General features: G+C 41.4%; 1 protein-coding gene across 2 annotated transcripts; it reads left to right on the forward strand.

The window, feature by feature from the left end:
- The first annotated feature begins 524 nt into the window (after nucleotides 1–524).
- ppp3cca (protein phosphatase 3, catalytic subunit, gamma isozyme, a) lies at nucleotides 525–25,666 on the forward strand. Of its 2 annotated transcripts, none has more exons than XM_053653654.1 (13): nucleotides 525–2,004; nucleotides 7,473–7,670; nucleotides 8,919–9,043; nucleotides 14,652–14,763; nucleotides 16,059–16,204; nucleotides 16,755–16,894; nucleotides 17,119–17,196; nucleotides 17,315–17,409; nucleotides 18,361–18,486; nucleotides 18,690–18,767; nucleotides 19,747–19,831; nucleotides 20,760–20,857; nucleotides 25,512–25,666. In XM_053653654.1, exons 1-13 carry the CDS (start codon nucleotides 1,950–1,952, stop codon nucleotides 25,664–25,666), a joined length of 1,491 nt encoding a protein of 496 aa, XP_053509629.1. In that variant the 5' UTR covers nucleotides 525–1,949. The 2 variants fall into 2 exon arrangements, with proteins under 2 accessions (XP_053509629.1, XP_053509630.1); XM_053653655.1 differs by lacking the exon at nucleotides 525–2,004 and adding an exon at nucleotides 4,926–4,951.
- Nucleotides 25,667–25,745: the final 79 nt, after the last annotated feature.

Consider the following 25,745-nt stretch of genomic DNA (forward strand, 5'->3'; position numbering starts at 1 on the left):
TGATATCACCTTCCAAAACAGGCTGCGCTGGTCAAACTGGTAGACCATCTGTGTCAGCCAAGTTATTTTCCATTTTCCTGATTTACTGGACTAAACAAATGTTTGTATTTTCTACTTGCCTTGTTATTACAGACAACGTTTCTACCATGTAGCACTAATAGGAGTAATTCAGTAATTGTTTCCCACCCTTCTACCAGGATTTACTAGCTGGCAAAGATGGCCAACAGGTAGCTGGTCAGACCCAGCTGAATTTTTTTTCAGCAGGGTGAATGTGGCGCCCCCTTGTGGAAACAAATGGTATTTATTCCGTTGAGGTAATATATACTTTTATCTGTCAGTCTGTCTGTTAAATTGCATAAGAATTATACAACATGCCTGGTAACATCTAGCACCTTTTTATAGAGTTAAAATTAATTACACTGAACTGAATATACGTACATAATATAAAAAGCGAATAAGTTATACTTATTGTATAAATTGTGCTGTAAATCATTGAATAATAAAAAGGTTTTAACAGGGAATCCTTAATGTTAGTTACTTGCCTCAATATTGTCTATGGCGGAGGTGTAAAAAAACAAAACAAAAAAAAAAACAAAACAGCTCCCTCTTGCAGTTTTAATTAGGATTAAATATGTAAAATAAATGACATGTACATAATACTATGAGAACTTAATTTAATGTACATATTGTACTATTTAAGCTATTATTACTGTGTAACTCTAAAAAAAATATATATATACTCTGTTAAGTACAAATTAGAAGTGCTAGCCTATAAAAGCTAACTATAGCCTATGACATTTCAGAAAAAATGTCCCAATTATTTCACTCTTTCTTTTTTTCTTTTTTTTTATTTTTTATAATACACAAACTTTTTGTCCATTTTCCTCCCGAGCACAGAATAATAACTAACTTGTGAAATCAGTTTTGATCAGAAATGTGGGATAATAAAACGCTTTTAAACGGAAAATCCCTTCAGCTAGTTATTTACCTCAAGATTGCCGGCTGTTGCTGAGGTAAAATTAGACCAAAACAAAAACCCAAACGGTTGACTGTTTGATATAAAGTGCACTAGGTAGGTAGGGTGTAGGAGCGCTGTTCTGTTCGAGGTAGTGCACTTGTGTAGTCAGTAAGAAGTCATTTGGAGCTCGGTGTGTTAGCTCTCGGCTAGCTGGTGTGGACGGTGACGTCATGACGCGTCGCGGTGACGCCATGACGCCGGGAGCTCCGACTCCGCCATGTTGAAGGAAATCTCTGCGATAAGCGTTTTTAATCTGAGTGGAGCTGGGAGGGACGAGCCGGAGACGGAGCCGGAGCTATAGGCAGACGGTCAGCGCGGAGTGGGAGGGTAGACGTGGACCCGCTGTTTATTGAACCTCAACGTGTACGTGTGGGAAACATATTAAACCTGCGCTGAGGAGAGAAAGAGAAAGAAAGAGAGCGCGCGCGGAGTTTCTGCGCGAGTTTGACATTCTGACTGAGGGGGAAAAAAGTGGAAAATCGGATTAACGTTCAAGACCGTGTACCGAGACTAATCATCTTGTTGCTGATTGTCCACACAGAGCTGAAGCTGGAGAACAAGATCCAGTAAACCTGCTGTCCTGCAAAGTGCATTAATGACATCTGGGGGAAACAGCCGGCTTCCAGTGACAGTAGTTTTCCCGCGAAAAAACAATTCGTTACTATAGCAAATAGATTGCTAATTAATCCGTCGACTAATTACCATGCTCCTGTCACTTGTATTCTGGACTTGGTCGCTTTGCTGACTGAATAACCATTTTTATCAACTGTTTTTTTTTTTTTTTTGGACAGTCAGAGCAAAGGGAACATCTGGATAACAGAGCACTCTTCTCTTCTCTTCTCTTCTCTGCGTGGGGAAAATTAATTAGCATAATTACCTAAATCTCAAAAACATACAGAATACAATACAAATACAAGCGATCAAAGCGAAGATGTCGACCAAAGAACCGAAAGAAAAACAGTCGACCACTGAGCGTATCATTAAGAGTAAGTTTATTTGCCTGAAGCCAAAGTTAAAATGAAAATGGGAAATTCTCAGCTTAACCTTTTGGCTTGTAGGTTAATCTAGCTATACAAAACACTTTGGATATAACTTTTTTTTTCCTCGATTTTGATTTGCTTCTGGTTTAATTTTTGTTGTTGTTGGTGCTGGTTGTTTGTTTTGAAACATGTTTTCTACAGCATCACCTGTACCCTCACCTTCACCTCTATGTCTCCATGTTCATCATAATGATGTTGAGTAAAGTACCATGTTGCCATGTGTCATGTTTTTAATCGTGCACTGATCACTGCCTGCCTCTGAAACCTCCCATCTGTTTTATTCTTTTTTTGTTTTGTTTTGGGCCTGGGGTACGAACGGTTCTTGACTCCGAATCTCCAGAGCGAATTCAGGGAACTAGACTGAGATCTGTGCATCCTCTCTGTCAAGTCAGAAATCTATGCCGCTTGGAGAAACGGGCAAACTGGCTTTAAAATAAACTGTGTGGACGTCCGCCATATCTCGGTTTGCCTCCGCCGGTTGTTGTTGTTGTTTTGAGGTCCACCGGTTTGATCCTGAGCTCTGGTTACTGTCTGTCTGGAGGGTTTTTTTTGTGTCATATGGGTTTCCTCCAGCTTCTTCAGTTTCATCCCACCTCTTAAAAACATGTCCGTAGGTGGATCGGCTTTGCTAAATTGCCCCTGGGTGTGAATGTATAAGTGCGTGGTGCCCTGAGACGCACTTCCATCACATTCAGAGATGTACCTGAATATAGGACGCAAGGGATAGGCTTCGGATCTACCACCACGCTAAGTAATTAACTAAGATGAATAAATAAACGTTACCTAAATAGCTTAACGCATCTACACGTGTCCAGATATTTTTGAATATAAAATATACATCTCTTAGGGTTACTCTTGAAGCATTTTTATTTCCAAGTTATGACGTACTGTACCTGAGGCGTCCTTATTTGAGCACGATCAAATCCTTTTCACGTTTTTGTGTGCATGAAGATATTCGAAAACACAATGTGTGGATAGGAATTATTAAAAAAAACAAAAAAAAAAACAAACCCAGACATTTTCAAAAATCTACATATCTGTACATCCTGTGTGAATGGTAAGTCTTTCTGCCTGGTCTGGTCCCATGTGGTGGATACCAGCTCTCTGGTTCACTCGGACGCTCTGACCTCATTAATTCTAGCAGCCTGTGTTGGAAACGTCCAGCTGGCTCCCAGGAGACCTCTTCTCTGTGCTCTCCTGGCTTTCTGGAAGATTTCATCCTTGGCTTTCAGCTGGTGCTTTGAGAATGACGGGCTGAGTCTTTCAATTACCGGGAGAGTAGAGGGAGGTACGAAAAGGCGAGCCGAGAGGCAAATTTCCTTGCAGGTTTGGAAAATCAGCCGAAGGAGCCAGGAAGTTTGGAACGGTGGGTACTCGTAGGAAAGAAAGAGGGGAATTTATTACTGGTGCTGCCCAAGCCAGAACCACTCACTCCAGATCTAGCATTCTTGGCTCTTAGTTATCAGATGCCTCTAAAGGCCTTGATAAGCCTCATGGAAGTTAGATTAATGACGGACCTTAATTCTGCAGATTGTTTTTGGTTTCTGGAGCTTTATCTCTCAGATTTGTATTTTTTTGGCTTTGTGGCTAAACAAATATTCAGCCCTATGAGTGGGTTTAAACAGTACATCCTTTCATTAACAGGTGAAATTAAGCACTTTGTATTTCACACACAACCTGAGACTCCCTTAAGTGTGGTGTGTTCTTTTCATTTGCAAGTGTTTCACCCTCCTAGCCTCTACGTTCACGCTGTGTTGGGTTGGATTTCATTAATCTTTTGTTTTTTTTTAAACAGGTGTGGCCAATCAAGACTGTTTATGGATCTGTTCTTAACAGATGGATTTCCCTTTAGCTTATTTCATAAACGGTCAATGTTGTGGTACAGCATGAAAAAATGTTCGGTTTGCACTTTGGTTTTAAAAATCATGCACGTCTCCATGGTTGAAAAAGTTCAAAAACCTGGCGGACAAGCTGAGCTCGGTGCAGTGCGTCGGTTAAGGAGAGAGTGCTGCTGAAAGAGGCCACAGTCACCCAACCACAGGTGTTTGGACTAATAACAGACCACAATTAAATCCAGGTGCCTTTTAAATATCCAGAATTCAGGCTGGTTCTCTCAGTGCATTGCCAGAACTGGATCTGTGTGGTGTGTGTGTGTATATAAACTATATATGCTGGCAAGACAAAGCCACTTCTGTTCATGCAGAACCATCTGCTTTATAAATCTCTCAAACACTCCAGGGTTAGTGAAAGTCTCCAAGTACTAGCACACAATCTCCTCATGCATATTCATGGATAGACTTGTCCTACCAGCCTTAGCCTAGCCCTGCATCTATTCTTGTGAACCTCAGGTTGAGGATCCTGTTCGCAGCGATGCGAGACCTTAAAATAACCGCACTGAACCTGGAATCCCCAGCTAATAGAGGCTTTGCCTAATCTCTACTTAGAGCCCATACTCAGCTTAGAGTCCCTTTTCCCAGCCTGCTTTGTGGACCCAGGAGTGCTTACTGTTTATTTTTACTCTCCCAGTGGCCAAAGCGCAGTCCACGGAAGGGCGACGAAGTTGAGGAGATGTCATGGGTAACTCTTATTGAGCCACTTCCTGTCCAGCATGGATAGAACGGATAGACCGCAGTATGTGCAATAAATGCAATAACGCTCCATACACTGACTATAATGGTCCTCTCTGTGTCCGTGCCCTTAGAGTTGCACTTGGACGACCTGTTAAGCTGTGGGTATTTAGGGAGCTTGTGACTATGAAAGTGGATACACTTCCTGTTTCCTGTTTTTCAGATTAGATTTGTTGCGACTGACTGCGGCTCAGATGTTGATACTAGATGTGTTGCATCTAGATGACCATTGATTTTTTCGACCTCAAGTCCTTCACATCCTATATGTATGTAATTTCACTAGTTGTAACAGCTTGTTTCTTGGTTATTGGAGAATTATTAGATATTCAACATATTGTTACTTGCTAAGATCTTGCTGGGGTTTTTTTTCTTGTGTTTTTTTTGCAGTGAAGACGCATGCTAACTGTACAGTCCCAGACTGATTTACGTTGCCTTTCCGCCCCCCTCTTTGGCTTTGATCTTTCCTCAAACAGGCTCGTGTCAGATAACGGAGTCTGGCGATAAACAGTTGTGAAACGTGCATTGTTTCCATAGTTAGTCACAGAAACAATACTTCATAAACAGCTGTAGAGAATTAAGATTTGGGTTGAACCTGGAGTGATCCTGTCATGAAACATCGAGTTCAGTGATTAATGAGCTGATAAGTGTGTGCTAGATAGCTGCATGGCTTTGGTTTGAGTCCAACGTTTTTGGGATGCAGTGACATTTAGAGGCTGACCCTAGCCTGAGGTCATGCCCTTAGTTCCAGATTCTGGAAGCAGACTTACACTTTGACCAGTTACTGACTATATTGGAAAGATTTACAGGCGAATGCTTTGGCCTTCGCCAGTGTTTGGAATGCAGTAGTTCTAGTCTTATTTTAGAGCCAACTTTGCACCTGGAGGGCTTCTTATTTGAAAAAGTTAAGTAAAATGTACAGATATTTAGACGCCCTTGAAGACTGGACAGAATGGTCTCCGAGAGGAAGATCTCCAGAAACGGGGCTTTACACCGTCCATAGACGCTCGTATGAAATCCTGATTGATCTTTCACATACACCGATCAGGCATAATATTAAACCCACCTGCCTAATATTATATAGGTCCTCCTTTTGCCACCAAAACAGCTCTGACCCATCGAGGCTTGGACTCTGAAGGCGTGTTGTGGTATCTGGCACCAAGACATTAGCAGCAGATCCTTTAAGTCCTGTAAGTTGTGAGGTCGGGCCTCCATGGATCATACTTGTTTGTCCAGAACATCCCACAGATGCTCGATTGGATCGAGATCTGGGGAATTTCGAGGCCGAGTCAACACCTAGAAATCTGTCATGTTCCTCAAACCGTTCCTGAACAAGTTTTGCAGCGTGGCAGGGCACATTATCCTGCTGAAAGAGGCCACTGCCATTAGGGAATACCGCTGGCATGAAGGGGTGTACTTGGTCTGAAACAATGTTCAGGAAGGTGTTATGTGTCAAAATAACATCCACATGAATGCCAGGACTCAACAGGATTCAACAGCTCTGTGGTATTATAGCCTTTAACTCATGTTGGATTTCAAGTGGGCCATTTCATATTTTTGCCAGCTTTACCATGTATGTGTATATTCATGAAAATGTACACAATTCAGTGAATCTTGAGACAAAACAGAGGTCAGACCGTATGCGTTTGTTTTATTTAGTCTGGGCTGGTGTGGAACACGGAGCCTGTTGTCTACAGCATGGATCTTGCTTCCTCCACACATCCACAGCCCACTCATCGACTGATTCACCAGATTGATTTTGCCTTGATGGAGCTGGGTAGGACTGGGGAGTCTGACAGCCCTCAGGCGGTTTCGCGCTCTGCCACGACTTTCCCTGTAATTTCCATCACGCTCCTGGAGACAGCTGACGGATCGAGGGAAGAGCTGTCATGTTGGTCGGCTCCCCTGCGACTCTTGGCGTCACGAAGCAGATGAGGACTCCCTGTGAACGCCAGCTGCTGCTGAAAGTCATCGAAAGCAAGTCCGTAACTCTGGGACTCATTATCAGAAGCTTCAAGCAATCGAGACACACAATACCTGTGGTGGTTTCATGTACTTAAAATTCGAATAGCTGGCTGGAACATTCCACAGGTTTCGGATAAAGATTCTCTCCTGAATCGTCCTGCTTGAAAATCCATTTTTACCACCAAATGAATCTTGAGGTTTGCTATGCATGTTGACTTTTTTAGGACTTTCTCGAGTGGATTTTGATGAACCAGTTCAGAGGAAAAATTAGGCAAAGTGTGTCTCCATATTCTCAGTGATTAAAATGCATAGGATACCATAACGGAGATTATTTTTTAAAAAAAAATTCTATAACAGTAGGATTCAAAAGGTATTTCTGGCAAATGACAAGTGTATAACAAAATGCTTGTTATAGCCTAATGCATTATAGATTCTATAGCAGAAACATATGCAGGGACCCATATGGCTAGTGCTACACATAATTGGATTAAAAAAAAAAAAAAAGGTGTGTAATTGTTGATATGAAGGAGACGATGGCTAACTTGGAGGGAGAGAATAAAGATATGCTTTGTTTGTTAGTCATTGTGGTAGACAAAAAAGGTAGAAAAGTTATTTTTGTCCAGTCATTTAGACACTAAAAGAATACCAAGAATAGCACAATTCATGTGAGCTAACTTCTGACAACGACACTTGTGTCACTTATGCTGTGTTACGAAAATTTTTTCAATGTACATCGTTGATGCGGTAAAGCCTTCCTCCCCTAATCCTCATCTCCAACTTTTCTATATGCCTAAAGCAATATGTATTCTCTGTGCGCCACTGCAGCCGTGCCCCTCCCGCCTCACCAGCGGCTCACCGTGAAAGAGCTGTTCGTGAACGGCAAGCCCAACACAGAGCTGCTGAAGAGCCACTTGGTGAAGGAGGGCCGCGTCGAGGAAGAAGTTGCCTTGCGCATCATCAACGAGGGTGCCAGCATCCTGCGCCAGGAGAAGTGCATGCTCGAGGTGGAGGCGCCGATCACCGGTGAGAACGTTGTGCACTTTGGAAACAGTTGAATTAGAACTAAAAAAAGAATGAGATCATCACAAGTTCTGATAGTTCCTGTAGTCCTGTAGGGAGCGGCCGGTAGTCCTGCTGGTCACGTTGGCGCGAGTTGAAACGTTTCAGAAAAATGCTAAGTGATCAATTAAAAAAAAACAACAATTTTTATTAAACACCTCCCAACTGATCAGGTTGCAAGTTGGAAGGCAAGTAAGAAAAACGAACATGGATGACAAAGTTCTGAGGGAACAATTGGTCTTGTTAGTATGGCGATTTATGACTTATGTGTTGAATGGGAAATATTTTGTTGTCAATAATTCAGCATAGTAATATAAGTAAAAAAAATAACGTATATTTCTTTGGATATTCACTGGTACATGATGTGTCTCACGTCAACTATACAGTCAAGTACTGCTCAATTTCACATGACTTTCTGACTGTAAAAGCTACAGAGAAGGCAAACACCATCACCAGAGTTAAACCAATCGTTATTTCATTTTAATTAAGGATAATAAATCTTATCTAGAGAGTATCCTAGGTTGTCAGGGTTTGTTTTTTCTTCCAGTACATATACGTATAAGTACATATGTATTAAGGGTGTGCTTAAATGCAACGCATGTGTACAAAATGAATGATGAAGCCCTCTGCAATCCGTCAAAGCCGAGAGACGGCACACTTTCTGACATCTCACTCACTCACTCACTCTCGCCCAGAAAAGCTGTCAGCCCTGAACCCCCCCCCCCCCACCCCCAAAAAAAATTATTGAGATGTGGATATTTTTAACACAGAGAAGATTTCTTACATTCACCCCCACCCCCAATGTTATGCTGATATTTCTTACTGATGTGACATGCACTGGAATGTGAGACTCTTCAGATGTGATGCGCCTTCGCCCCCGGTACCTTTTGTTGCTAAGTGACGGCAGCCTCGTCAGTATAGCCCTGATGTAAGAAGGTGTGCGGAGGTGTGAGTCTTCACAGATTCTTTTCTACACACACTTCTGTTATTAATGCGAGCCCCAATTAACCTGTCTCAGAGGACGCTGGGTTTTTATTGTTGTTGTCACACTGACCTCGTATTTACCTTCATTTTACTGGTACCTTACTTTAACATTATGATTTATAGAATTTTAATTATAGCAAAGCAAGAAAACACTTTATTAGGCATAGTGTATATATACACTGCATGATCTATATAGGCTATCAATGTGATTGATTTGTTTCTTTTTAGTATGTGGTGATGTCCATGGGCAGTTCTTTGACCTCATGAAGCTTTTCGAGGTGGGAGGGTCGCCAGACAACACGCGCTACCTCTTCCTCGGGGATTATGTTGACCGAGGTTACTTCAGCATTGAGGTGAGTGTGTGATGCTAAAGTGATTTCCTTGCACCGGTTTTTGTTGATCATACTTTTCCCTTAAGTATGAAGATGCTGTATATGGTGTAATCAACATATGGTTTTTGTTTATGTATTAAAAAAGAAAAAAACCCCCAAAGCATCCCACACTGTAACCATAACTCTTCTTTCCAGTTCTCGCTAGTTTCAGCTATCTAAATTACTCTCTAGTTTAGAGTGATCATCATCAGTTGGTGAAACTCTAGTAATGAGGATGTTGTTTACCATTGCTGTAGCTTAGGAGGCAGAAAATCAAGAGAATTTGAGCTTCTCGACTGGGACGTGACATCGTGCACCAGTAAACGTCCCAGAAATGCACGTGCTGTTGTTTTTAGTTTCATTGTAACTTTGGAATATTTTCATAAATCTCTCCATAGTTGCTTACTAGAAAAATTGTCCTCCATGTTTGTTTGGGTTTCAACATCAACATGTGACCTGATTTGGTTAGGAGATTAAAACGGCACTTGATGTCACCTGAAAAATTTTGAAGGTCCACTTTGATCAAGCAAACCCCACCAGTGTCAACAGTTTATTTATTTATTTATTTTTAAAGTAGGCAAACATTTCCTACCTTGCAGCTGCTTCCCTGTAAGACTACAATGGAAAATTGTGCTGGCGTTTGGGGAAAAAAAAAAAAAAAACCCCAAAAGAACACCAATTATGCAGCGTAAGGAAATCTCTTTTTTTTTCTTTTTTTTTCTGTAGACTGAGTATGAGCTTGATACAGAACATTGGTTGGTGGTGAAATCTTAGGAATTGCTTGTGTTGTGATGTAATACACGTCACGTAAAAAAATAAATAACAAAAAACAACAGAAAAACTTTTCCAGGTGATAACGATATAGTATTTTTTTTTTAATCATTTATACAAGACTGCTAAAATATTTTGGGCAAATTGGTTCCTGAGGTCTGGCTGTATATACTCCCCTGCCTTTGTCTAGGCTGATGGTACGATCTGCTTCTTCCAACCATCTGTTAAAGAGCAATCATTAAAGACCAGCTTGGCTGAATCTTCTTAAAACCATACACAAATGCACACGTGGGCTGATGGGGGACAGCACTTTCAGGCCATGAAGAGATTTTCAACGTTCTTCTCCATGCTGTTTGTGTACACAGAAAGCTAACTTTCTGGTGGCTCCGAAGACCAAATACAAAATATTTTGAGTCATAAGAGAGGTATTTTGTGACCAGTTTGTCCTTGAGGAAATAAAAAATTCCTCACTGGTTCTTTTGATACTTAAATGTTATTATGTTCCTAAAAGATTTCTCCTCTGTTGCAAAAACATATCAGTCTATAGAGCTTGTAAGGATTCCAGTAAAATGAAAAAATGAAGAACCTTGTTTGATATATCCGGTAGATATAAATAAGGCATCAGTTTAGCAACCTCTAATATCATTTTTCACACCTTGATTTCACACGTCACTGGGCTTGGTTTGGTTTGACTTGACTGCAACATGATGAAGAGATCCATTAGCAGTCAAATGATGTGATTCTGTTTGTGCATTCGGATTGGGATTGGGAGGGATCCTGGAGGGGGAGGGGATCCTGGAGTGTGGGGGGGGGGATCCTGGAGGGGGGGTCATAAACTGGATCCGGACCTGCCATGGAGTGAACCAAGCACTCAAAAATACTGTAGCAATATCAATGTATGGACAAAATGGCTGTAGCTCAGTGACTGTAGATTTCTAAAGAGATCACAATTCAGGAAAACACTGTGGGGGGGGGAAAAACAGACCTTATTTATGAAAATGTATTTGCCAAAGGGAGTGCAGGGGGTTCATTGTAATTCGGGAACCAATTCAGGCATGACGAATTCATCGGAAGTGACTACTGTGAAGTGAAGACGACTTCAGTATTGCGCACACACACTGGGCCTTATTTATCAAGCAGGATACGAACAGATTTATTCCTTCGTATGAGCATGTGTACAAGAAATCTGGTGTTCAGTTTGGAAAGAAAATATCTAAAAGATCAGTGCTGAGGTTCTGCCGTGACGCCTTTCTGAAAGTTCTTTAGAACCACTCGGAGCACGAACGTCCTCACCCTGCACTTAACACTTGCCTTTCAGTCTTTATTTTACACCCCCGTGTAGTAAATGTGTGTGCGTTCCAGCTCCGTGTAATTGCTTGATGGATGTTAATGGCTCAGAGGAGCAAATCGCAGTGGGGGGGGGGATTATTTTCTCTCCTCTGTTTACTGAATGGCACAGTTTATCCTCATTTTTTCCTTCTGTGCAGTGGTGGACACACCCACACACTCGTTCCGCGCGCCAAACCCAAGTTCCAAGGGTTCAATCTCTACTTGGCTGACATGGGGTTTTGTTTTTCCTCCTACACTTGAGGAATAGAGAGTGAGACAGAGAGAGAGAGAGATTAAAATTTCCCTCTCTTTCTCTGGCTCGCTTTCTCTTTACCTTCCTCTCATTCAGAGAAGGGAGGGCCGGCTTACGGCCAACGTTACCTGCAATTTTCCGCTCATTCTTCTTCATGCGTAGGCTGAAGTACCGGCTCCCCATCCCCATCCCCCCAGCCCATCCACCCCCCCCCCCCCACACACACACTCTCTAGCCTTGTCGTCTATTATTTCAGATGGCATTTGAGTCTGCACCTGCCGTCCTTGGTTACCTCGGCAGCACGCACGTCCCCGCCGCTTTAAGTGCAGTGCGGGGAGCTGCATGTTAATAGAATGACGAGAGGATGCTAAATAGGAGTCTGTGAGTCTCATTAGAGTGTGTACGTATATATATATGTGTGTGTGTATGTGTGTGTTTCTGCTGTCCTACAGAATAGCATCCCGCTGTCCCTCCTCTTCTGCAGAACCCTTTGCCTTGCCAGTATTTTGTCAGCAGTCTGTGAAGCTTAGATGTGTAAATTAAGAAAAGTGGGCTAGATCGTCATGTGGGCATTGTATTATTGCAATTTCTCTTGCACACAATGACCATCTGGGTAATTTTAATGAAATGATAATGGCCAATTGTTATCGGCAAGGAACAGAATAGTTGGACCGCAAGTGTGTTTAACAATGTTAAATTTTTTATTTTTTTAAAACCCACCACCACCACCCCCTTTTTGGAGGACAATAATAGCTTTACTCTTATAAAATTACATGTTTTGGACTATTAAAGCCACTGCTAAGACAGTGGGTTGGGGGCGGGGGGGGGGTTTGTGGGGCAGGAAAGCAAAGAGGAGAGACAAATCAAACAGAATTTGGCAGTAAAACAGGAATGGCTACATGGGTGGTGAAAAAGAAAAAAGGGAGATAAATGATTCTAATCAGAGTTGATGATATTGAAATCAAAGTTGTTTACCTCTACATTTTCTTGGTTGACATTTTATCCAAAATGGAGATAGCATCTTTATTATGAGTCACCTGAAGATGTACTGAGCTGAGAACGATACAGCTCTGGATGAGCAACTTATCAGATTTGGCTTTAAAACAAAACCAAAACCTAATCCACTGTATTTATTTATTTCATGCTGTAAACTTATGTTGTTGATTTTGTGCATACTGCAATCATGCTCTTGCTGTTTCACATAGCTCAGTGACGGAAGCAGCCAAGAGTGGGCTTGTTTACCAAAAAGACATGGATAACAGATCACTATCGAGAATTGGCGGATACTCGAAGCTCTGAAATCGGTTTTGGAACGTTGAGATCAGTCCATCTGTGACTTGATCGTGTAAACGTTTGACATTCTTAGCCTGGAGTCAGAACATAGATGCTAGCTGCCAAGTTACCTATTTCATGTTGCTAAGAGATAAGGGTTAAATCTAGAAACTTAGTCACCATTGGTGGCAAGTTCTTTGGGGAACCTTTGACTGTACCATGTATAGCCCTACAAACAAGGTTCTCCCTTTTAGAACATTAATTTTTTTTTTTTTGAAAGTAGAACCCCATTAGGAAGCTGGGAACATTTGCAATCCAACATACTCCCAAGCAGCATCTTTTTTCTTAGAGTGTAGATAACTAAATGACTTCTGGAAATATACAAGGACAGTTCTACCTTTTAAACAAATCTGACTTAAATACCTTTTTAAATTTCTTATAAACATACCTTTATAAATGAAGTTCTGTCCATGTCTTTCAAAAGCAGCATGACAAGGCAGTTGATCACTTGGTGGTGGGGGGTTGGATGGGGGGGAAGTGGCGGAAATTGCGGGATTTTGCGGGAAATCTCAGATGTGTGAGGGAACGTAAGCCTTCAGGAGAGAGTTAAGGTAGGAGGTGCTGTTCCAGACAAGGTCTTGTAGGTGAGCATCAAGGCCTTGAATTTGATGCGGGTGGCTACAGGAAGCCAGTGGAGGGAGATGAAGAGGGGTGTGACGTGGGTTCTCTTGGGCTGGTTGAAGACGAGGTGTGCTGCTGTCTTCTGAATCATCTGAAGGGGTTTGATGGAGCTTACCGGGATGCCCGAGAGTAGTGCGTTACAGTAGTCCAGTTTTGTTATGACAAGAGCCTGGACTTGTAGTTGTGTATCCTGTTCGGTGAGATAGGGTCTGATTTTCTTGATTCAGCTTTGAGGCAGCAGTTTGGGAAAGGCCAACATAGCGGTGTGATGGTTAGGTGTCCACAAACGTTTTGCCATATAGTGTCATATGATTGGCTAGGTCACTCAGACCAGCAGATGAGAGTAATTCTGTCCCTCCCACCCAGACAGCATAGGCAATGGATGTCGGGAATCGAACTTGCAATCTTCCGACAATACTCAGCATCACTCAGATTAATGCGGTAGGAGAGGAATTCCATCCTTCCCACCCAAAGAGTGAGGCCACAAATGGCTGTGTGATTTCCTTTGATTCAAACTCGCAATCTATCCATTTTTGAGCACCAAACACTGTTAAATGAGAAATTAAAGCAGGTAAGTATTAAATTTAACAGCGGAAAAATGGGTGAATTTCAAAGTGGCACAGAAACCGCAAAAATGATAGCCCTATTGATGGGAGATTGGAATGTTTGAATCCCAAAGACACCACAGCAATGTGTGGCCAGGAGCCAAGTGGGCAAAATTGGGCTCCACTGTCAGTCAATCACAGAATCACTGGTCAATTTTTGGTATCTGTGAGCTCAGGGCAGATGGTGTTTTCCTCTGTGTGTGCGTGTTAAGCTGCCCTGTGTGAAAAGATGCGCTTGGTTGGCTTTAAATGTCACTGACGAAGCACATGTAAGCCTTTACCTTCCTCAGTTGGTAGTTGCTATATCATAGAGAGCTGACTGGTGGGTGGGAAATGGCCAAGACCTAATTAGTGGGAAGAAACTGAGAAAAATCTAATTTGTTAGATTGGTTAGACAACTCTGTGTTATGAACTTGAATAGGACATGAATAGTCACATGTTATGTCACTAGTTCGTGTCAACCTTGCCACAAACCTGATGAATTAGGTCAGCGTTCTGCGTTTTAACACCTGATGCACTCTGATGTAAATCTGGGTAAACTTCGCAGATGGCACCCTATCAACAGTACGGTTTGGGTCTTCCTGACCTACATTAACTGTATTGGATCAGTCCTGGGCCTGGCAGAATTCTGTTGATCTCTTAGCATACTCTCCATATCGCTTGCTCTTTCTCTCTGCAGTGCGTGCTGTTCCTGTGGGCGCTGAAGATCAACCACCCGAGCACACTCTTCCTGCTCAGAGGCAACCACGAGTGCCGGCATCTCACGGAGTACTTCACCTTCAAACAGGAGTGTGAGTGAGTGCACTACACACAAGTGCTGATGTGTGGTGATGCCGCTGGTGGACACTAATAGGAACACCTGCACCCCTGCAGCCAGCCATAACGTGGAATGACACAATTTTCATATAGGTCAATGAACAGAAGGTGTTTTCGAGGCAGCGTTCATATTGGAAGACCGAATGGATGCATGATTTGTGATGAATTGAATTTTTGCCTGATGCAGAACTCTAATCAAGGAAACCACAATTACATAATTTACAGAAGGGCTATTGTATCATTCCTGGAGCAGCTTTTGGCTGTGGAAATGAGAAAAAAAAGGACCGCGTACAGTCATGCAAATCGGCAAAGCAGGTTTGCAGTGAGCACAAAGGAAAGTGAGGTTGGAGAAAAGAAGCCAGTCGCTTGCGTGTAAAAGTCCGTCATTTTGCAGCGGTTTTTAGGCTCGAAACCTTTAGGCTGCATAACAAAAAGCCGTGCTGTCGGTGTGACCTCGTCATGGGCGTATTTTAATAAAGTGGAAGCTAATGATAATAAGCAAGAGCAGAAACTACAGCAATAATAAGCTTAACGAAGTGCTGAATGAGCGCTACACGTAACCGATAATGAGTACTAATTAGGCTCATCTAAGCCGAATTGAATAGCAACCCACTGTTCGCTCGCGTGTCTGAGCACGATCGCGTCGGCTCTGGTCGTTCAGTCTTTATTTCCGGGACTGCTTTTTACGATTAGCGATGCCCTGTTCCGACCTTAAGTCCACTATTTTCCTAAAATACCACAGCGTGATTTGATATTTTATCCATTTATAGTTAAGACAATTCTCTTTCTTAAACTTTAAAAATACAGTTTTACTTCTGACTGTTTTACAAAGCGCTGGCACTGGAGACTCCTTCCAAAAATCTACTTGAAGTAAACTTCGCCTTCACCGTATCAATAACTACACACTTTTTTTTTTTTTTTTGGTCAAAGTTGCTGTTGTAGAAAATGAATTAACATTGATTAATCATGAAAATAATTGCATGGGTAACACATTGTGCATGTTTAACACGACACCACATGACTAGTGCTATGGAGTGATGATATAAATAGTGTTCTGTGTAGTCCAGGTTGCGGGGATTGTAAATAGAGAAGCGTTTTGTTCCGACCACATGTGATTTCGTCAAAGAGTGCGCTTCGCTGTCGTGTGTCACGAAATGTCCCGATTATACCGCAGAGAGAGACGGAGCGCCTCACGACTTTCCCTTATATAACCTCTGCGTTGTCACGCTCTCTGGTGCTTTCCGCCCACACCCTTCTTTTGTCTTGGCAGGTAAAATAAAGTATTCGGAGCGCGTGTACGATGCGTGCATGGAAGCATTTGACTGCTTGCCCCTCGCCGCTCTCCTCAATCAGCAGTTCCTCTGCGTTCACGGAGGCCTTTCGCCCGAAATCAACTGCTTAGACGACATCAGGAAAGTAAGTAACCGTTTAAGATGATGAAGAATGTAAAGCCGAAGAAGACTTTGAAAGCCTTGAAACTTATAAAAAAAAAAAAGAAAAGAGAAAGAAGCAACTCCATGAATACATTAAGCTGATGACAGACGATGGCATTAGGTTTTATTCATCACAGTTCTCTAAGCTTCGGTTTAAAAATAAACTAGGCTCAGGACGAGACATTTCTGTTGACGTGACTAGACAAACATTCACGGAATGTCCTCAGACGCAGAGGTTATGACATTATTTTTTATCTTTAGTGCCAGTATTATGGAAATTTCTCCGAGTATTAATTATGAGATGATTCCTGCAGTGTCTAGACCGCTCGATTGACGATCACCGGTGGACCGTGAACCATGTTTTGAAGAGATTCCGTTAACAGAATGCTTTCTCAACTGGATTTGCAGACGTACATTGTGTCCTGTGGCTATTTTTATACAGAAAAGGTTCATTTTAAAAGTCTGGATTCAGGAAATGGGCCTTTCATTTTGGTGCGAAAGGTAAAAATCTGTCTGTCTCTCTGTCTGTGCAGTTAGACAGGTTTAAGGAGCCGCCAGCGTTCGGGCCGATGTGTGATCTAATCTGGGCCGATCCGGGTGAGGATTACGGCAGCGAAAAGACCACTGAGCACTTTAACCACAACTCGGTGCGAGGCTGCTCGTACTTTTTCAGGTGAAGACCGTGTGATGGCGTACTATGTGTCGCTCTTTCTAAAATTGATACTGTATTATTTGTGTCTATGCCGCCAAGATACTTATACTTTTTAATGCTCTAAAACATCAATTTGATATCAGTATCAGACACGTTTGGAGATCCGGGGCACGCGTAGTGCCAAAAACATTTCCTATTAGTGTGAGGGATAGGAATGATCATGTGATGTTTCTTCTCTCTCCCAGTTATCCTGCTGTCTGTGACTTTTTGGTGAACAACAACCTGCTGTCAGTGATAAGAGCACACGAAGCCCAGGACGCAGGGTAAGTGCCTATTTTTTGGCCAGAGGTGTGTGTTTTCAAGCTTTTGTGTCTCTCAGTGTGTGTGAGAGAATACGTGACTGTCGCAGCTCTAAAACAGCCCGCTTGTTCCCCTCTACAGGTATAGGATGTACAGGAAAAGTCAGACGACTGGCTTCCCGTCATTAATAACCATTTTCTCTGCTCCTAATTACCTCGACGTGTACAACAACAAAGGTAAGCGCACGCACCACTCACGAACACTCGCACGTCTGCGCTAAACCTGGCTCGGGCTTGTTCAGGTGCTCACGCTTGGATGCGGTGTTGTTTTGTTTTTGTTTATAGTGCCAGCTAGGCTGAGATTGTTTTTGTTTTGTTGTTTTTATTCTTTGCAACAAGGTTGCATCATATTCGGTTGTCAAGAAGAATACACAAGACGTCGAAATGGGGGGGGGGGGGAACCCAAAAAGAAAACAGAAACGGTGTATTCCTGAATCACGTCGCAGATGCTGTATACAGCCGAGTGCAGACGTCGGTGCACATGTTTAGACATAATGAAAAGGACAATGTAATCGAATTTCTCCCAATTAGAGAACAATCAGTATTTATGGTGTGAAAGTTCAGTGTATTCAGAGTCGGGTTACGCACCTGCATGCAGCATCCGGTTGGATTTCTGAATGTTGTGCAGTTCACGCTTTCAAGGTTGGCAAATTTTAGGAGCCTTGGAGATGGGGATTTATCTGTAGCGTCAAGACCAGGGGTGTCCGATCTTATCCGGAAAGGGCCGGCGTGGGTGCGGGTTTTAGTTCCAACCGAGCAGAAGCAACACCCGAGTCTACTGAATGCCAAGAGCAACTAATCTTGAAAACAGGTGGAATTGGGAATTGGACTGGAATGAAAACCTGCACGCGACACCGACCCTTTGCGGATCAGGTTGGGTAACCCTGGTCTAAACCCACCACCTAGATATAAATCTCATAGAACTGCAGCATGAACAGTCCTAGTTGTAATATCGCATTAATCACAGCAACTTTGGTTGAATTGAACAATCCGTGATATAGAATAGCACTCGATCCGGTACATGTAACGCAGACGATCTCCTTTTGTGCTGCAGGTGTGTTGTTGCTGACAGATAACATTCACGACTTCTTTTTTTTCCCCCCACGTCATTACCATACCCCCACCCAGCTGCTGTCTTGAAGTACGAAAACAACGTCATGAACATCCGGCAGTTTAACTGCTCCCCCCATCCGTACTGGCTGCCCAACTTCATGGACGTGTTCACGTGGTCGCTGCCCTTCGTCGGCGAGAAAGGTATCGGCACGTCCCGATCGTCCCGCTCAGTAAAATATCCACCTCAACAATCACACACATCTTTTCAGTCCGTGTATGTGGAGCGTTCGCTTGCGCAAGTCGCTGTTGCTATAGAAACGAAAGCGTATTACAACAAGGGTATTAAATGTAAACTTCGCTGCCGTTTAAACTGGATAAGTGACGGCTGGTCTGTGTGTCCTCAGTGACTGAGATGCTGGTCAACGTGCTGAACATCTGCTCGGACGACGAGCTCATGTCCGAGGGAGACGACCTGTGTGAAGGTACCGGAGACAAATCTGAGCGCGCACACGCACACACATTATGCTTGAATCTGCTGCCATTTTGTGGCACGTATTTTATTCATACATTGTAAGGAAATATGATTGTGTACGCATGTGCCAATATGTGATACCACAGATGTTATGAGGTCGACAAAATAGCGTTTCCCCTCCGTGTTAGGTCGCCTGTGTAGGGAGCATTTTGGGGTCTGGAGGTTTTAGAAAAAAACGTGAAAATCCGTGTTGATTGTTTTAAAAGTTCAAAATTGAGCTAATATCCTAAATCTTTCTCGGTCATTCTAACAGGAGAGGAATGTAATATTAGTACATTATAGGCATTATTGTTATTATTATGATCAACCTGTTCATATATAATGTTCTCCATATGAAAAGTGGGATTTGAAAGGGAAGTTTGCTTCGATATCATTATTTGAAATGAACAGATTCGAATGAAAGTATTCGTTTAAGCAAAATTGGAGCCGCCAGATATGAAGCTCGTGGGACAAAGACCATTCGTTCATCCTTAGTAACTTCCTGGTCAGGGTTGTTCTGGTTTAAGTTAGGCTATGAGGTTGTTTTATATTTATTGGAACTAAATTGTTTGGGAAATATAGTGAGCAGGTACAAAAAAAAAAACAAAAAAAAAAACGCATCTCTACAGTAGTTAAGACCAATTAGGAACCAAATGTGATGTAGCGGAGGTCGAAGGACTGGGAGAAGAGTGAGAATTCACACACTCCTGGCTTTTCTACACGTCCCCATCCCCCCATCCCCCTTGTTGTCCATTGTTTCCAGGGGAATAGTGGGTAAGGTTTATGTTTAATTTAAAATAATAATAAAAATTCAATAAAGCAAAGTTTAGGCCACACCTACTTTAGGTTTAATAGATGTACAGATATGGGTATAGAAAGGGTGTGATTGTGCCACAGCTCTAGTTTGGACAGTGATATCATGTTTACATATCATGTGTGTTTGATTTCAGGTGGAGCTCCAGCAGCTCGGAAGGAGGTGATCAGAAATAAAATCCGTGCCATCGGCAAGATGGCGCGAGTTTTCTCCGTGCTCAGGTCGGTGGCTAGTTTTCTGAATTGATCAGTGCGAGTGATATCAAGATGAAATTGGTTTTAAGGCTGAAAAATGTTCTGAAATCCAAAGCAGTGTCGATAACTAAACAAGTCTACTTATAAATACACTTTTTTTTTTATTGCGGTGTCTCAGAGACATTTTACATGTAATTATATACAACAATATTTTAGTGAAACCGGATTACAAACCGGATCTTTCCCCCGAATTTAAATTCAATTAGAAGTTATTTTAAAAGAAGTTAATATTACAAGTTCAATTATAATTCAGATTAAAACAAGGCTACAGCTGCTCGTCCTCATCTCACCCGTTACAGCCACATGCTGAGTGTTGGGGTTTTTTTTTTCCTCTTCTTGTTATTTTTCTCCCTCTATCTGCTTCCTAAGGGGTTTTTCTGTGCTGCGTTTGCGTTTTTTGAACATCGCCTCGTCTCTGGACTTCGTTCCGTCTCGCGCCGCCGTCTTGGAGGGAGGCCTCGTTTCCAAAAAGGGACACGGAGTAAAATAGATTTTTACTGTTTATAAAAGAAGAGAGGAGCTCGCTGCACACAATGGACTTTTGTCTGAAAGCATACACACACACACACGCACACGCACACGCTCGTCCATTAGGAATAATGAGGCAGCATCGGTGAGTCATGAGTGAAAGTAGCTGTATAATTAATTGCATTAGACATGGCTGTAGCGAGGGGAGGGTGGAGCGCAGGGGGGAGGGGAGGGGAGAGCGCGTGTGCTCCGTGTTGCGAAATCTTTTGTCTCGTTTTTCAATAACGATATTCAGGATGTTCAAATTACCATTTAGCCCGCTCTTTTGCTCCCGTCATGCTAATCGATTCTGCTGGATTCTGTGAATGTAGTGCTAATGAGGCTTGTGTGTGTGTGTGTGTGTGTGTGTGTATGTGTGATCTCTCAGAGAGGAAAGCGAGAGTGTTCTGACCCTTAAAGGACTGACCCCGACCGGGACGCTACCACTGGGAGTGCTGTCTGGAGGCAAACAGACTTTACAGAACGGTCAGTGTGTGTGTGTGTGTGTGTGTGTTAGTGTGCACGTTAGTGTTCATTAGTCGCACATTCAGCTCCAGTCCTCATTAAAGCTGGTCTAATATATCTTTTACACTTGACATGTCGATGCTGTACATCTTCCAGAAAGTTCAAGTCAGAAACGAGTGAGTTATTAGCAATGTGATCATTACACTGAATCATCTTCGTCATCTTCACAAATTTTGGTATTTTCGTTCCTTATTTCAAGAGCAAGAGGTTTTTAAAAAAAATTTAATTAATTGATCATATTTACGATGAGATATTTATACTGTCTTTAATTTAATTTCAGAAACGTGAGTGTAGACTAGTTAATAACGAAACAAACTAATAGCATTTCAACAATGTTTACTGTTTCATAATTTAGCATAAAATATAATATAATAAAAATATATTTTAAAAATATATAGATATAAAAGTAACGGTAACAAATTCACAAATAGTTTTCAGTACTCTGTCATTTCGGAATTTAGGATAATTATTATATAACTAATAATATTTTATTATTTTACTCATTGTATTTTATATATAATAATTTTATATTACAATAATTGGTAATTTGTGAGCACCTTAGTTATGTATGTCTGGTATAAGGAAAAATATTATGAAAACTTTACTTTTCAGGCGTGGATATAGTTCATGCGTCCACTAGAGGGCAGATCCGAGCCGAAACATTTCTGCTCATCAGTTCATTTGACGTTTGGGTTTGGTTCTGGGACACGTGAAGAGTCTCACACACACACTGACTCCGTTTCGGTAGTCAATTATTTCCATTTTAAATTCCAACAGTAACATTTAAAGAGAATTTCGGAAGTGTTACTATTCAAACTCTGTGATTTTTCTCCCAACTCTTCACCAACTTCTCTGAACTTTAATTCGTTTTTGAATTATGTTGTTGAAAACCAGAACATTGTTTATCTGATTACAAAATCCTTCTTTTCTTTATGTCTCGCTTTGTTTTTCATATGTAAGCATAGGCCGCTGTTAAATATCATAATCGTGCGTACGTTAGAGCAGGATCGATGAATTTATCGACGAGGTCTAGCTGAAATCATATTTTCTGTCTCATCTTGATGAGAATGGGCTTTGAGTTTTGAAAAGGGGGTGTGGTCAAAGAGCAGTGTTATTAAAAATATATATGAATGACAAAGTTATGTTCTCCTAATCATTGACACGTCTGCTTATCTGCTCCATATTTCTATTTAAATCATTCACTTTTGGCTTGCTTTGGCTTGTGCTGAGATCTAACATCACCGACTCGCTCTTTCTCCTGTCCGCTCTGGGCTTCTCGCTAACGCAGCCACGCTGCTGGCGAAGGAGGGCAAAGGTAATCTCGCCGTCCGTGGACTCGTCTGTGGTGGTGGTGTTTCATGTCCCAGTGTGTTGTGCTGTTTTTGTTGCCTTTCCTTGTGCTGTGTGTGATCTCGTGCTGATTGAAATTCAGAAAAATGTCTGTCCTTACACACACAAAAGAAAACACACCTGGCTAGTTTTAGAAGGCTACACTTTGCAATATTGAATGAAAAGAAAAAAGTTGTCATATTGTCCATTCCTGCATTTCAGTACTGTTTTTTTTTAACTCCTCCACATCTACACAATATCTTGTATAAGTATTCCCCTAACCCTAATCCTTGAACTGAAATTGTCATGAATCTACACAAACGTAAGGCATAATACTGAACTACTACTAATAATCATTATTAAAGCTGCAAGCAGCTTTATGGGGCCTTGCACACAATTGTTCAGACAGGTCTTCAGATGAAATTATCCAAATTTGATGATTTTTGGGAAACACCAGTTAGATTCAAGCATTTTCATTGTAACGTTTGACCTCTGAGTGGTGCGGTCATAACATTTGTTGCGTAGCTTCAGGTCATAGCTCTGAAGACATGCACCAAGTTTCATGACGATGCATAAAGTCGTTAACGAGACACAGTGTCACTTCCAGATTGGCGACTTCATCGGCAGAATTCAAATTCCATTTGATAACTCTTGTGCAGATTGGTCTGAAGAATGTATGAGCCATATTTATTGAAATATGTTTTTAATAAAATCCAAGATTACCGGAAATCTAATTAGGTGGAAATTAACGTCATAGGATCCATTAAACTCCACATGTTCCAAGGAATATATGGACACTGCCATTGAAAGTTTGGCTACGCAGTTAAAAAGTTATGGGTGTAAACATACTTGGCAGAACTTTGTGAGCTTGGGGCCCAGATTTGGTGTATTTGTAGCTGAAAACGTCCTGAAGCTGCGTGCCAAATTTCACACCTTTTTACCAGACGGGTCTATGGGCTGCCATAGACACCCTAGCCACAATAATAATAATAATAATAAGCAGAATATGTAGGAAAAAATAAGATAAATAGGTGCCTTGCACTGGTGCTTGGCCCCTAATTAAAATTGATTTGTGATCGCATAAACAGGAATTGGATTTATAGGACCAGTGTATTTAATTAAGTATATTATATATAGAACCATAAACAACACCTTAAATGGCTTATGCTAGCTGTGCTAATTTGCTAGTATAATAAAGTAATGGAGTACAAACTGAATAATTAGCCACGAGAAAGTCTACTTATGATGATCTCCTGAAGTCTACAGTTATACTGACTCGCTTGCTTGGGTTTCTTACTAGGGGAAAGAATATTCTCAAAGAGGTTTCTACAGTACATGATCTGCATTAGAATATATAGGTTTGTAAAGAAACTTCTAGCAAATTTCAACAAGAACACTTAAAAAAAAGGACAAACGAACAAAAACAATCAGTACAAATGTTGACCATTTTGCAATTTCTATGCTGCAAGAAACTTCCAGAGAAAAGGAAGTAGAAAAACTACAAAAAAGAAAGGATTTAACATTGAATATTAAAGGAAAAATAGTTCAATCTGTTCAATTATTAAACAATAATCTACCAATATTCTCAGAGATATTTCTACGATGCACGTTATATATCATAAGGTATAGGTTTGCCAAGAAACTTCTAGGAGAACTACTTTTGTTTTTGTAGTTTGTTGAGAATTTTATTAAATGTCAACCAAAATAAATAGTTTTTCACTAAAAATGAGTGGGGGGTGGAAATGGGGGGAAGAAATGTCCTGTGAAAACAAGTTTAAAGACACAAAAATATGTAGGCTTGCTAAGAAACTTCCAGCAAAACAGGGAATAGAAAACTTCTTTTATTTAATGTCGAAAAATATAAACAGTTTAAAAGTGAACAGAAGGAAATTTTTTTTAATGCGTTTAACAATCCTCGAAGTATTTTGTATCGGATACACAACATGTATCATGATATATAGGTTTGCTTAAAAAAAAAAACTTCCAGCAAAACTGTTTATTTAATGTCAACAAAAGTAAATGATTTAGAACTAAAAACGAGGAATCAATTTAAAAAAAAAAAATTCATTTACCATTGAAGTAGCTACTTCGAATTACTTGCAATTAAATAAAAATTCAAATAAAACGAAATCAGTTTTCAGAATATACGTGATACGTAAAAAAAAAAAAAATAAATAAAAATGTAAAGCCCTCTTACTCAGTTCATCTTTTCCCAGATTTGCTAATAAATTTAAGTCTATAGCAAAGAAAATTGAGATCTTCAGACAGGAAATGGTGAGGGTGTGTTAAAAACAGTATGGCAGTGGGTGGGGGGGTGTTTGGCACTTCTTCACTTCGTCTTGAGAATTATTCACCATATGCAACAGTCTGATCGAGCCAGCTTATTCCCACGCTGTGCTCTGATTGGTCGAGGAGTGGCATCCTTTCAGCGCTGGTTATTTTCAGCCTTTAATCTCGTTACGTCGGCGCTTCACCAGAACATATACACACTTATCACACACACGGAGTGTTAAGAGTGCCAGAGCAGGAAGCTCCTGAGTCATCGAGCTGCTTTCTGCTTACACAAAATGTGTGTGTAAGATTATGGCCACTCTTTTGCAGCTCCTTTTCACTCTGTCCAGCATGTTTTCTTTTTCTTTTTTTACAAAACAATGAGAGGGCATAAAATTGCTGCTGGTTTGCAAGAATCTCAGTTTTCTGTCTGAGCTGAGCTGAGATTTGTGGCTTGCACGTGTGCGCTCTGGTAACAGCTCTGATCAGCGGTGGACAAATCAATAGCCTAGGTCAAGGAGGTGTCATGGAGTTTTTTTATTTTTATTTTTTATGTTAATTCATAATTGCCCAAAAGTCAAGAAGGTTCAACATTCAGAAAAAGAAAAAACAAACCTTAGTCATTGTTGAATTTCACAAAACTTTCATCATTATACTGGTTGATTTCTGTGCAGCACAGTTTTTACATGCTACAGGTTTTACATGCTAAGAAATGCTAACAAGCTAATAAATGACAAATGATTTGTCCACCCTTGCTGATTTATTTATTTATTGTTCTTGCATGCTTCTTCTATTGCTATTGATGTGACGAAATCAAAATGGTTGCTTGCCAAAGTCAAATTTAAGAAATTAATTTACAAGGTCATTCAGTGCAGCTAACTTGGAGTTAACCTCCTAGCTTGTTTTTGTGTGCACGTGGCCAAGCTACGGCTATAAATTGGTAAATAAGTAGTTGTGACCATGTGTAAAAATGCCTCGATGTGTTCTGAATGTAATCTCCCATTCCTTCTTTCAGCCATCCAGGGCTTCTCTCCAACACGGAAGATCCGAAACTTTGAGGAGGCGCGTGGCCTCGACCGGATAAACGAGCGCATGCCACCGCGGAAGGACGGCCAGCGTGTTCCAGCCACGACCGTGACCGAGAAAAACGGCACAGACGGGAAGGTGTAAGGAACGCCGCCCCACACCTCCTCCACTGCAGTGTTCGATCTCTCTCTGTTAAGCTCTACTGTAGAGACAGAACCGGAAA

Source organism: Ictalurus furcatus, chromosome 22, assembly GCF_023375685.1.
Source record: "Ictalurus furcatus strain D&B chromosome 22, Billie_1.0, whole genome shotgun sequence".
NCBI lineage: Eukaryota > Metazoa > Chordata > Actinopteri > Siluriformes > Ictaluridae > Ictalurus > Ictalurus furcatus.

What these genes read in the sequence shown, in the direction of transcription:
- ppp3cca (XM_053653654.1), top strand. Translation starts at nt 1,950, where the DNA reads ATGTCGACCAAAGAACCGAAAGAAAAACAGTCGACCACTGAGCGTATC. An exon ending in GCTTAGACGACATCAGGAAA is followed by an intron (nt 16,205 to 16,754) that starts GTAAGTAACCGT and finishes CTGTCTGTGCAG; the next exon opens with TTAGACAGGTTTAAGGAGCC. An exon ending in GGGAGACGACCTGTGTGAAG is followed by an intron (nt 18,768 to 19,746) that starts GTACCGGAGACA and finishes GTTTGATTTCAG; the next exon opens with GTGGAGCTCCAGCAGCTCGG.